A 13,026-nucleotide genomic window follows, 5' to 3' on the forward strand; every position below is an offset into this window, starting at 1 on the left:
GACAGTGCCTCCTTGAACTGGGAGACTGCTTTATCATGATCTGTCCGGGGGTTTTATGCATGCTCAAGTTTGCTATTAGAAAACATTCTTATAGTTGGGGCAGAGAAATGAGGACAGCTTGATGCCTTTCTCATTGGGTTCCCAGGTGTGTGCTGTGTTCTCTCCATCCTTTGTAAACTGGAGCTGAAATTTCACTTCCTTTAGAGTGCTGTTTTTTGCCCTCAGTTTCAATATTTCCCCAAAGATTTACACTTTGTCCTCTTTTCATGTTTTGTCCACTCTTCATGGAATTTCATCTGTTGTTCCTGTGAATTAATTCATGCATTCATTCAATGACTGTGAATAAGCATGAACTATGTTCTAGGAGCTGGAGACACAGCAGGAAGGGCAACAGGCATGGTCCTACCCTAATGGAGCCCCCATTCTCATGGAGAATATGGACAATAAATGGGGAAACATTTACATATAGTAGAATGCCAAACAGAGTTGTGATGAAAGTACACAGGGTAACAGAGCCAAGAGTGGTGGGAGTGGAGTGTATGTGTATGCTGGTTCAGAAGGGTGGCCAAGAAAGGCCTCTCTGGGCAGAGACCAGAATGGAATGAGGGAAATAGCCTAACGTCAGAAGGCCTGTGTCACAGGAACATGGTGAAAGCGACAAGGTGACAGGAGATGAATTTTAAAAAGCAAGCAAGGACCAGATTGTGCAGGTTCTTGCAGGTCTCAGTAAGGAAATAAGGGCATATTTGAAGTGTGTTGGAGGTTCTGAGTGAGGGATTGACTCATGTTCTAAGTGATCTGGCTGCTGTGTATGAACAGACTGAGGGCAGGCAAGGGGAAGTAGGACATTCAGCCTGTCATAGCAGACTGGAAGAGAGGAGGATGGTTTGGAACAGAGTGGTAATTATGGAGGAAGAGAAAACTAGCTGGTTTAGGAGACAATGTGAAGGGCTGACAGGATTTGCCAGTAAATGAGGTATGGTGCATGGCAGAGAAGAGGTCTGGAAGACTCTTCCAGAGAGGTCTTTGACTTCTTCAGCAACGGGGTAGTGCCATTTACTGAAAAGAGAAGTGGGTTTGATCGGGAGGGAGGGAGGCATGAATGTCGAGTATGAAATGCCTGTACGTCATCCAAGTGCTGACACAGAGGAGACACTGGCTATCTGGTGGCCTATAAATATACTCACCTTGAGTTTAAATGATCCACTGTGTACAGGCAAAGCATTCTCAGACCAATGTTTGTTACTTTTTACTTAATAAATGAGAAGCAAGTAGGCTGGCAGAGTGACTCAAGTGTAGAATACTTGCCTAGCAAGCACAAAGCCTTGTGTTCAAACCCCAGTAACACAAAAAAAAGAAGAAGAACAAATAAATAAAGCTCCTGGTAAGCATATGGTGTAAGACTGGCCCCTCACTTAGCCCATCATGGGACACATATGGTCTCCAAGAAAAGGGACGCTCAGGCATTCCACAACTGTGAGTGTGCAGAGGAACTGATCCATTCACTTCTTACAATGGATTGAGAGGAATTACAGCTTAACTGTGCCGGGCTAAAAAGATTTACTGATTACATTGTTTGGTTTCAACCATCACAAGATAGCAAAAGCAGCAACAGACAATCCTGAAAAGAACAACTGCCCTGTAGGTTGTAGCAACACTGCAAGCACATGGGTACAACAAGAAAATGCCAGCGTGGACATGTCTTCTACCCCTAGCACTAACAAACCACATCACGGGACAGAAATAGTAATAATTCAGTCAGATCTCACAGGAGTTCACCAAAGTACTAGCAATGAACAAAAAGTCTGTCCGAAAAGTGGATTTGTGATCACTACAATTAACAACAAACCTTGTCAAACTGTGAAGAGTGTATCTTAAGATGCTGGCTAGTCATATTTCAATTGTGCTTATGAATATGTGTTTATCTTTTATGATGTACTATATATAATATATTAGCCAACAGCACAAATATATAATTTATAAATAAATATACATAAATTCAAATACATCTTACTTTAAGAATGAGTGTGTGTGTGTGTGCGTGTGTGTGTGTATATATGAGAGAGAGAGAGAGAGAGAGAGAGAGAGATTGAGATGTAAATAGAGCTGGAGAGGGCAGTTTGGAGCTCACCAAACTGATGGTATTTAAAGCTGAGGTCACCTAGGAGTGTGAAGATAGAGGAGGAGGAGAGAGCCGAGAGCTCTGTCCCGGGACACCTGATGCTTAGAGATCAGAAAGTAGGGGATGAGGCAGAACCAAAAACAGAAAGGGAGCAGCCAGCAAGGAAGAAGGAGAACCAGAAGTGCGTGGTATCTGAGATCTATGAGAAGACTGTTTCCAGGAGAGGAGCGATCTCCAGTGTCCAAGCGTGTCTGGAATAAGCAGGGAGAATTCATAACTGCATTTGGCAACATGATGGTGGTTAGAAATTGTGGAAAAAGCAGTTTCAGTGGAGAAGTTGGGGTAAAAACCACATTGAGGAGAAAATGGGAAGTAAGGAAGCATAGGACAAATCTTTCAGAGTTTCGTTCTACAGGAGGACAAAGAAACGAGGCAGTATCTGGTGAGAAGCATGAAGCAACAGAGGGTGGAGGGTTCGTTTGGGTTTTGAGAGCAGAAGTCAGTTTGTGTGCTGTTGGAAACAATGACATAGAGGAAGAGAACTCTGAAATTGGGGGAGTGGGACAGCAGCAGGGCAACAGTCTTCAAGAGTTAAGAGTGGAAGAGCTGGCCATCCAGTACAGGAGGAGGCAGGTCAGAACAGTGTGTGCAGCTGCTGGGCAGGAGGGGTGGTCTGGATACAGCGAGATGTAATTGTTTTCATAAGCCCAGATGCCTGTGGACACCTCTGCCTGGAAATCTTGTTGCAACTCAAATTTAACTTGCCCAAGGGGAACACTTCTCTTCCCCTGCCTCTGCTCCCTGTCACCCAGGCTCCATGTCAGTTTATGGACTTCTCTCCTCCCCGCTCCATCACTCAGCTGCAGCCTCTTACTCCTGTGTCCCTTTCCCACCCCAATCCTCATCCCTGTGGCACTCGGGTCCTTTAGCTCTACACCTTCTCTTATTTGCATTACTGCAAGAACCTTTCACCCAGTTCCCCAGCTTTTCCTGCCTCAGCCCTTCACACCCTCCCATCGATTCACCTTTTTAAGGTGTTCCTCTGATTGTTTCTCTCTCTGGCTCCAACACTTCCTTGGCTGGACTCCCTGTCCTCTCAGTTTCTTTGACTTAATAGCTTTCTTTTCTGCATCTGAGTTTTCATGCTTTCTTGTGCTTTTTCAAGAGCCTATTTTTTTTCCTGCTTCTTCTATAAATCTCTTCCAATTATTTCTTCCCCAGTGGTCACATTCATCTAACCATTCAAGCAACCCACTGGCTTTTTCTCAGTATCCCTTGCATATGAAACAGGGTTCGGACATATGGACAGAGGTGAGGGGACATATGGGAAGCAAGTGGCAGGATCAGAGGTCAAGTCAGAAACCTCTGATCTCAAGCCAGTGCTTTCGTTGTTGTGGATCCTGATCGGTGTTACACCAAGGGCAGCTTCTCTTCCTCCTAATGTTTCCCTGACCCACAGCTTTCTCCCTACTTGATTTAGTGCCTTAAAAGTCTGAACATCTCTTATATAACACACTCAAAAGCCTCCCAACTAGTCTTTCTGCCTTAGTTCTGCCCTTTCAATATAGTTAGGAAGATCTTCCTAGAATATTCTTATGACCTGGACACTTCCTTAAGTCCTCTAATGGCACCATGTCACCTAAAGATGAGGCTGAGGCTCCTTACCAACATATTCAAGGTCTTTTCCCATGACCTGGCCGTGCCATCCCCCTAGCCTAACTGCCCACTGCATCCTACTTGGCTCTCCAGGTCTAGCAATGCTGGTAAGTCAGCAATCATTTGCGCTCAGCTTGCTCTTTCTAGTTCCTAAGGCTGTGCCACTACCTAAAATGCCCCTCCTCACATATCATTGGTACATCCTTCCAAACTCAGCTAGGCTTCTCTCTTTTGGGAAGGTGGCTCCGACCCTGCCCTAGAGAGCTATAAGCAACTTGAGGGACGATGCCTTTTTTCTCCAGGGTTCCTCAGCACCCACCACAGAGCCAATTATGGAGGGCTTTCCATCTGAGTGAATGGTATGAGGGAGATGATCTTAGCACAGAGTGTACCCAGGAGAGGTGAGAGAATTCAAACTGAAGTTTAAGAACACAGGCTCTTGAGTTAGATCTAGATTCAAATCTTGCCTCTGCCACTTATTTGCTGGTGACATTGGGACGAATGCTTGCTTATCTTCCCATGCCTGAGTTTCCTTATCTGTACAAAGAGCATGATGTATTATAGACTTGTTCAGAGGACTAAATGAGGTAATATATGTAAAGCATTTAGAATAGTGCTGAACACACTGTACGTATTTAATAAATGACAACATTTTATATGTCATTTTATTGTTTTGGTACTGCGATCAAAGCCAGGTCCTCATGCATGCTAGACAAACACTTAACCACTGAGCTAGATCTCCAGCCCCAAATGTCAACATTTTACTAACTTATGTGTTGTTGTTGTTGAAACGAGGTCTGCTCAGGCAGGCTTCAAATTTGCAATCCTCCACCTCAATTTCTGGGGTGTGCTGGGATTATAGGTGTGAAGAACCATATCCAAATTTAAATCATTGTTTTGCTTTGTTTTATTTTGGTCCTGGGGATTGAACCCAGGTTCTTATATGTGATAAGCAAGTGATCTACCACTGAGCTACATCTCCAGTCTTTAAATTATTTTTTAAACATTTTTTTAATTAAAAGAATTTCCTATTCAGTCTACATGGTAAATATTACACCTAGAGCTTATCACTCAGTCTGTGTGATAAAAATTACACAGTAGGGCTTATGGGCTAGTTTTGATCCATACAGAAAAATTTATCTGTTTGATTCTAAATAATTTGCCAGTTTTGAAAGAACTAAAAATATAATGCCCAGCTCATTGCTTTTTAGGACCTTTTGCATTTGCTAGTCCCCCTTCCACTAGGGAGTCCTCCATCCCATCAGGGGTTTACATGCCAGCTCCTCCTCACTCATCCCCACCAACCTCCCACCCCTCCAACCCACTCAGTTTCATTGTCCTCATAGTACACAGACCTCTGGAATTATCTCTTTATTTTCTCATTTCCGTCTCTCTCTGTAGTACGTGAACTTCATAAGTGCTTGTTATGTTCCCACAGCCTCATCTCAAGCACATACAGAGGGCAGAATGGCACCTCGATAAATACTGGTTGAACTAACTTTTCCCAATTGCTACAGAGGGAGGTTACTGCTGTTAAAAAATGTAAGCCGTGTGGTGGCTCACACCTGTAATCCCAGCTACTTAGAAGGCAGAGATCAGGAGGATCAAGGTTTGAAGCCAGCCCTGGCAAATATCATGAGCCCCTATCTCGAAAATACCCAACACAAAAAAAAAAAAAAGGGCTCAAGGTGTAGGCCCTGAGTTCCACAAAAAAAAAAAAAAAACCCCAGGACCACATAGACAAAAAAAAAAGACAACTGAATTAAGCTTCCCAGTCTCTCAAGAAAACCCAGACACAAAAAGTACTTCTAATTTCCCAGTGGTGTGGAAAATACCTTTTAAAAAGAAAAAAATCTCAGCAAGGACTAGAGGCATGGCTCGAGCAGTAAAGCACCTGCCTAGCAGATGCAAAGCCCTGAGTTTAAACCCCAGTACCACAAAACAAACAAACAAAAAAACTCAGTAAGTTTTTTTCAGTTTGGTTTTTGTGTGTGCATGTGTGTGGTACTGGGGTTTGAACTCAGGGCCTACATCTTGAGCTACTCCACCAGCCCTTTTCTGTGAAGGGATTGGCTTCAAACTTCGATCCTCCTGATCTTTGCTTCCTGAGTAGCTAGGCATGAACCACAGGCATTCATCTTCAGCAAGTTTTAAGAACAAATATAAAAATAGAAATATCATGCTTTTTTTGGGGGGGCGGGGTTAAGACAGGGTTTCACTATGTAGTCCAGGCTGGCCTCTTGTGTCAGCTTCTGAGTGCTAGGCCATCCCAGCTCTTCTTCCCTTCCTCCCTCTCTCCCTCCCTCCCCCCTTTTTTAATATATTTTTTTGTTGGTACTGAGGTTTGAAATCACTTACAAGGCAAGTGCTCTACCACTTGAGCCACGCCCCCCAGTCTTTTTTTGTTTTCATTATTTTTCAGATAGGGTCTCTTGTTTTTTGTTCAGGGCTGGGACCTATTTACAGCTGGGTGTCAGTGGCTCATGCCTATAATCTTGGCTACTTGGGAGGCTGAGATCAGGAGGACCATGTTTTGAGGCCAGCTGAGCAAATAATTCAGTATGAGGGAGATGGTTTTAGGACACAGAGTGTACCCAAGAGAGGTGAGAGTATTTAAATAAATCCAAAATATAACCAGAGCAAAATGGACTACAGGAGTGGCTCAAGCAGTAGAGAGCCTGCTTTGCATGCATGAAGCCCTGAGTTCAAATCCCAGTCACACACACACACACACACACACACACACACACACACAAAGACCAACTTACTTACACCTCCCACATGTTGGGCTCACAGATAGCTAATTGACTGAGATGGGGTCTCCAGAGCTTTTTACTCTGGCTGGCCTTAAATCAAAATCCTCTATCTTCAAAGTATCTAGGATTACAGGTGTGAGCCACCATACTCAGCCTCAAGTATACCTCTTAAATCATTTATCCCTTACCCTGATATTATGGAAGTATAGCTAGAAATGTGTCATTGTTTATTTTTCTTTAGACATAAAGGACTTCATAAAGTACTATGGAGCTTAAGGAAGTTGTTCCTTGTAAAATAGAATAGCTTTCTTTCTTTCTTTCTTTTTTTTTTTTTGCCATCTTGCTAAAATTGATCACAGATGGTACAAAGGTCACTTGAAGAGCAGGCTGTCCCCAAATGCCAAATTAATACTTTACTATGTACAAATGGCAGTAAGGAAGAGTTCAATTTGATTAGAAGTGATTTTTTTTCCTTTTTGTACCTTGAGATTTTAAATTCTATTTTAAAAAATGTTGGAAAGACAAATAATTCAATGGAAAAATAGCCAGAGAATATGAATGTTCTCAGAAGAAATCCAAATGACTACAGACCTAAGAGTGTTCCTCTTTCTCTCCTAAGAAAGTTTCTTTCTTTCTCCTTCCTTCCTTCTTTCCTTCCTTTCTTCCTTCCTTCCTTCCTTCCTTCTTATCTTCTTTCCCTTCCTCCTTCCCTCCCTCCCTCCCTTCCTTCCTTCCTTATTTCTTTCTTTATTGTAGTACTGGAGTTTGAACTCAGGGCCATGCACTTGCTAAGCAGGCACTCTACCACTTGAACCATGCCCCTTCAGTCCTACTACTAACCAAAGAAAAACAACTTACTGGGTTTCCTTTTAATTTAAAGGATCAATGACAAATAATTTGTGTTAACAAGGATGCAGGGCAATAAACACTAAGATACAATGTTGGCCAGACAAGGTGGCTCATTCCTGTAATCCCTGCTATTCAGAAGGCATATGTCGGAGGAGTGCAGCCTGAAGCTGGCCCCAATAACAACAACGAAAAAAAGAGTGAGATCCTATCTACTATCAAAAAAAAATGTTGGAGGGTATACACATTGGTATGGGTTTCCTGAAGGGTAACTTGGCAGTATCTATTAATATTTTACATATACGTGTTCTTTGGCCCAGCAATTATACTTCTACAGGTCTACCCTTCAGAAATACCAGCATGTACACAAAAAAAAGGATATTCATTACTGTTTGTAACAGAGGATTAGGAATAACCTCAATGTCCACTAACAGGGGCAGAGCTAACAAATACTGATGCCTTAAACAAACAAATGCAGGCTGAGGATGCAGCTCAGTGGTAGAGCACTTGCCTACTATGTGCAAGGCCCTGCATTAAATCCCTAGTACCACATACACACATATTTAAAAAAAAGACAGCCTTGAAAGCTTTAAAAGAAATGAGGGAGCTCCCCTGTTAGTAGGGAAAGATGTCTGTGATATACTCTGTAGTTAAAAAGTAATACCCAGTAACGTTCAAATTGTATTTCTATATGGTTGGGTTTTTTTGTTTTTTTTTTTTTGGCGGTACTGAGTTTTGAACTCAGGGCTTCGTGCTCCAGCCCTTTTTGCTCTGCTTCTTTTGCAGGCAGGGTCTCACTTTTTGTCCAGACTGGCCTGGACCTCCATCCTCCTATTTTATGCTTCCTACTGTAGCTGGGATGACAGATGTGCACACGCCACATGCTGTGTTTTTCCATTAAGATGGGGTCCCATGAACTTTTTTGCCTGGACTGGCCTGGAACCACTCTCCTCCTAATCTCAGCCTCCCAAATATCTCGGGATGACAGGCACCAAATACCACCACATGCAGTGGTTGACTCAGGAGTCTCACTAAGTTTATGCCCAGGCTTGCTTCGAAACACAGTGCCTCCTGACTAGCTGGGATTACAGGTATGAGCCACTACACACCCAGCTTGATATATTTTTAAAATATGTGAATTCAGACATAAACCCATTTTCAACAGAGCAGTCAAAGTTATTCTTTTCAAACATGAGTCAGAACCTTAGTCCTCTGTGCAAAGCCCTCCACTGGCTTTCTCTCACAGAGTCCTCACCAATGTCTCCTTCTCTGTGTACTCTGGGCTCCTGCTACTGCTCTGACATTATTGCTCTCCTTCTTTCCCTCAGCTTTCATAATCCTGGGCTTCCTTCCAATACCTCTGGGTTCTTCACTTGCTGTTGCCCATGCCTGGATCTCTGTCCCCTTTCCTTTGTGCCTCTACCCAGTAGCACTTTGCATTGAGCCCTTCCCTGACCATAATCCCCACTTTGGGGAATACACAACTCCTCACCCTTCACCTTGTCTGGGTACTTTCTATTCCACTTCCCAGCTGATCCTGTCTTCCATTATCTTCCATGTGATAGATGTCCTTATTAATGGGTAGCTGCCTGTCTCCTCCTTCTAGAATTACATACTCCATGAGAGCTGAGATTTTTGCTTATCTTTTCACTGCTGGATTCCTGGAACCTAGACTAGTACCTGACACACAATAGGAACTTAATAAATATTTGTTGAATGAATAAATAAAATTTCATTTTTAGCCAGGTGCCAAATCTTAGTTATTTGGGAGGCTGAGATCAGGAGGATCCAGGTTTGAGACCAGCCCTGGAAAATAATCCTTGATATCCCATCTCCAAAATAACCAGAGCAAAATGGACTGGAGGTATGGCTCAAGAAGTAGGTGCCTGCTTTGTAAGCACGAAGCCCCCTGAGTTCAAACCCCAGTCTTACCCGCCAAAAATTTATTTTTATATGTGCATAAAAACAGCAACTAGTGATTATAACAGTGATTACTGCTAAAGAGGGGGAATGAGGAGCTTGTGGGGAGAAGTTTCACCTGTATTATAAACATATCTGTGCCATTTGAAATATGCAACGGTTTTGTAATTAAAATATTTTAAAAATAAATATAATGGTTCTTTTCCTTCCAAGTCATTTAAGACACTTTCTAGGGCTCTACTATGGTTTGGATGTGATTCGAGTATGTTTCCCAAAGGTTCATGTGTTGAGATGCAATCCCCATTGAGAGGTATTAAGAAGGTAGAAAGTTAGTGATTAGAGATGGGCTTTTGGGGGGTGATTAGGATCAGCTAAGGTCATCAGAGCAGAGACCCTGTGATTAAAAACTGGGAGCTCTAGAAAAAGAGGGAGAGTGGTATCAGCTACTCAAGAGGCTGAATTGGGAGGATCACTTGAGCCCATATGTTCAAGATCAGACTGGGCAAGCAAGACCCCATCTCAAACAAAACAAAACAAAACACAACAGGAGAAAAAAAAGGAAAGAGGTAAGAAGACACTCATGAGCAAGCCCTCATCTCTCGCCTGTCATGTCCTGTGCCTCATCAAGACTTCCAGCAAGAAAGCTATCATCAGATGTGGCTCCTTGACCTTGAATTTTCAGAATCATAATCCAACATAAATCTCTTTTCTTTATAAAGCTACCCAACCTCCAAGAGTAACATTATAGCAACAAGAATGACAACAGATAACTGAAAATCGTTTCCAAAAAGAATTAAGAACTATCCGAGGCTTCCCTACACTGTATGTACTATCTGGAGTTTGGAAAACACCAGGAAACCAAGCATTTCACACACACACACACACACACACACACACACACACACACACACTATGCCATGCCATGTGCCTACTAGGTAAAAATCCTTTCTAATTAACATTCCTAATGCCTCCTTCTACCTACTTTCTCCCTCCAGCAGAAATACAGAATGTCACTAGCAATTCCTTGTGCTATTTTCTCTGCCTAGTAAAATCTTCAACACTGCTGTCAGACAGGGAAGATCTGATTGGGTCCCATGTGAGCTATAAAATTCATCCAGTGTTAGAGGGAGCTCTTGAGAGAAGACATGCTGCCTTTCCTCAGAAACAAATCCAACGAAATTTAGCATCCTGGGGACACATTCACATACCACAATAGCGACATAAACCCTCTCCTAAGCATCCTTCATAGACTGTCAAGGTCACGAAACTTCTCCTGCTCCTTATCCATAGGCTTTTGTTCCCCAGAAGCATCTCCATGATAGTATTGGCAATATTCTCCTCAGGAGTGGATCCATGAGCCCTGACACTAGTTTTATCCCGAACTCTTAACTGGTCATGAAAACTCCTTGATGAGCCTCAAGGCCTCACCCCACAGGACAGTAAATGGAGGTGTGGGGGAGAGATGTATGTACAAGTTAGTTCTGGGGACCAGAAGGAGGACCAGCCTGCCTGCTCTGGGAGTTTCTTTAACTTACCCTAGAAGACAAGGAAGCAACAGCCAACTCTCACCACTATTTGGGTATGGAATCTGGAACTCTTAGAATTTTAAATGAGAATAAACCAACTTCTCCTTCTCCTCGTCTTCCCCTTTCTCCTCCCACTCCTCCTCTTCCTCCTCCTCTTTTTCTTACTTCTTTTCTTCTTCTTCTTCTTAAGAGAATCAACTGGACTAAAAGTCAAAACTCTTTGGGAAACAGCCTGTTATAGACAGTTACATTTGATTTTCACTAAGCTTTGACAAAGCAAGAGATTAGAGTTGTGGTGTTACCACTGACCAGTCTCTAGAATAAAAGCTGGGTTCTGCTTTGCTTATTCAGAAACTCTAACTTATTACTCCTACCTGGTTTAATTACTTTGTCCTGATCATTTTACTAACACTTCAGAAAAGACATTTATTTCCTCTGAAGGGATCCCAATATAGAAGTGTACCTTACTTGAGACCAAAGCAGAACAGGCTTTGGAATTAGATCATCAGTGAAATCTTGAGCTAGAGAACTTAGCCCTCTGAGCTTCAGTCTGTTCATCTGTTACTTACAAGGACATATTTGTCCCTATCTGGTCAGGCTACCATTAGGATTAAATAACATAATACATATACAGAGCTCAGCATTGTGCTTCTAACAGATGAGAAGTCAAGAACTCATCATTATCTCTATAAAGTGAGACCCAGTCCCAATCTAAGACTTATGAGGTAGCATCACCCATAATTGCCCAGAACAGTCTCAAATCTCAAAACAAACAAATCTCAAAATTAGAACTTCTTGTCCTGGAACCACTTGTTGGATTTATCAGAGGCACAGAATTGATATTGCTATGAAATACACACACACACACCAATGTACCATGGAACTGATGCTACCAGGAGCCTTAAGCTGAACCTCAGGGATCTCACAAGGCACCTGAGTGGCCCCCAGGTTTGCCTCTGCACAAAACTATGAATAGGAGTTTGTTCATTGCCACCAGTGGTCAAGTCAAAGAGAGGTGACAACAGGAACAGTGAGGATGGAGTGTGGAGAAGGCTCCTGCTGCAGTCAGGGAACAGTGCTCTGAATATATCTCAAACCCTCACAGGCAGCATCCTTCTTCTCTCCAACCCTGTCTCTGACTTCAGTGCCCACCCCAAGCCAGGACTGTGACAGGTGCTGGGGAAAGGAAAGTGAGCGACATTCAATCTCAGCTCCTAAAGAGCTCCTGGCCTAGTAAGCATGACGGCCACTACAATGACAGCTACCAGATGAGAAAGGGCATTCAGAATGTTCTCTGGAGTGAGCCTGGAGAAAGAAGAACGGCTCACACTTGCTGTTAGTGCCCTTAGTGTGTATAGCCCTCAAAGAAAATCCATTAACAAGAATGTCCTGACTACTCACCACATTGGTTTTCTGCGTGGCCCTGGCCCACTCCACAGGACTCTGCCTGTCGTTCAGATGTTCTGGGAGACTTCTGAGCCACATCCAGGTCCATGCCTGAGAGTTGGAGGTGAAACTGATCTCTGTGGACAGCCTTCCTCAGCGTGCGAATGGCCTTCCGCAGCCGCTTCTCTGTCCGCTTTACCATGCAGCTCAGATCGCAAGAAGCTACAAAAACAAGAGAGGCAGCAGCCCGGGAAGAGGTCAGGCTGCACTGTGGGAGGACGTCCAGATCAACTGCAGGACCCACCAACACCCTGAGTTCCCAGTGGACTGAAAAGGGAGACACCTGGAGGTGGACACCTAGCAGTCTGGACAGCATTTGATTCAAACAGAAATTTGTCAACCCAAAGGGTAGTTTTGAGTTTTTATGAATCAAACAAAAATCATCAGGTCCTAAACCAATTCAATGTAGTTTGGGGGTGAGAATAAAACAGGAGATACTTCAGTGTTTGCTAGCCTCCCCCGCCCCCAGGAATGATGAAAAGTGAAAGGCAAAGAAAAAGGAGCAAGCTGTGAGAAGCCTGGCATGGTAGATGGCTTTAGACCAACCTGTCACCTCCTTTTGGTAAGTTTCACGCTCAAACTCAACAGTGATAAACATTTCCTTAGGGGCGCTCAGTCGGCCAGGGGCTCCCGGGACTCGCTTGCCGGAGCTGCATGTAAGGTTTGCGTAGCGGAAGCTCTCTTTTACTGAGCTCTGCTGCTCTGTATGAAGAAACAAAACCATCGGAAGCCAAGTCCTGGCAAAGCACTCAGC

At 43.4% G+C, this 13,026-nt stretch overlaps 1 protein-coding gene across 3 annotated transcripts in view; it reads right to left on the reverse strand.

Annotated features, from left to right (window-relative positions):
* Window positions 1-13,026, reverse strand: part of Scube2 (signal peptide, CUB domain and EGF like domain containing 2) — a 68,813-nt gene that overhangs the window by 19,032 nt on the left and 36,755 nt on the right. For 2 of the 3 annotated variants that reach the window (XM_074041099.1, XM_074041097.1), the window contains exons 15-16: window positions 12,819-12,974; window positions 12,228-12,434 (exon numbers count right to left, since the gene is read on the reverse strand). In XM_074041099.1, coding sequence (XP_073897200.1) covers window positions 12,228-12,434; window positions 12,819-12,974 — 363 coding nt within the window. The remainder of the gene's footprint in view (window positions 1-12,227; window positions 12,435-12,818; window positions 12,975-13,026) is intronic. The other variant, XM_074041101.1, reaches the window with a different exon arrangement.

Source organism: Castor canadensis, chromosome 1 (assembly GCF_047511655.1).
Source record: "Castor canadensis chromosome 1, mCasCan1.hap1v2, whole genome shotgun sequence".
NCBI classification, from domain to species: Eukaryota; Metazoa; Chordata; class Mammalia; order Rodentia; family Castoridae; genus Castor; species Castor canadensis.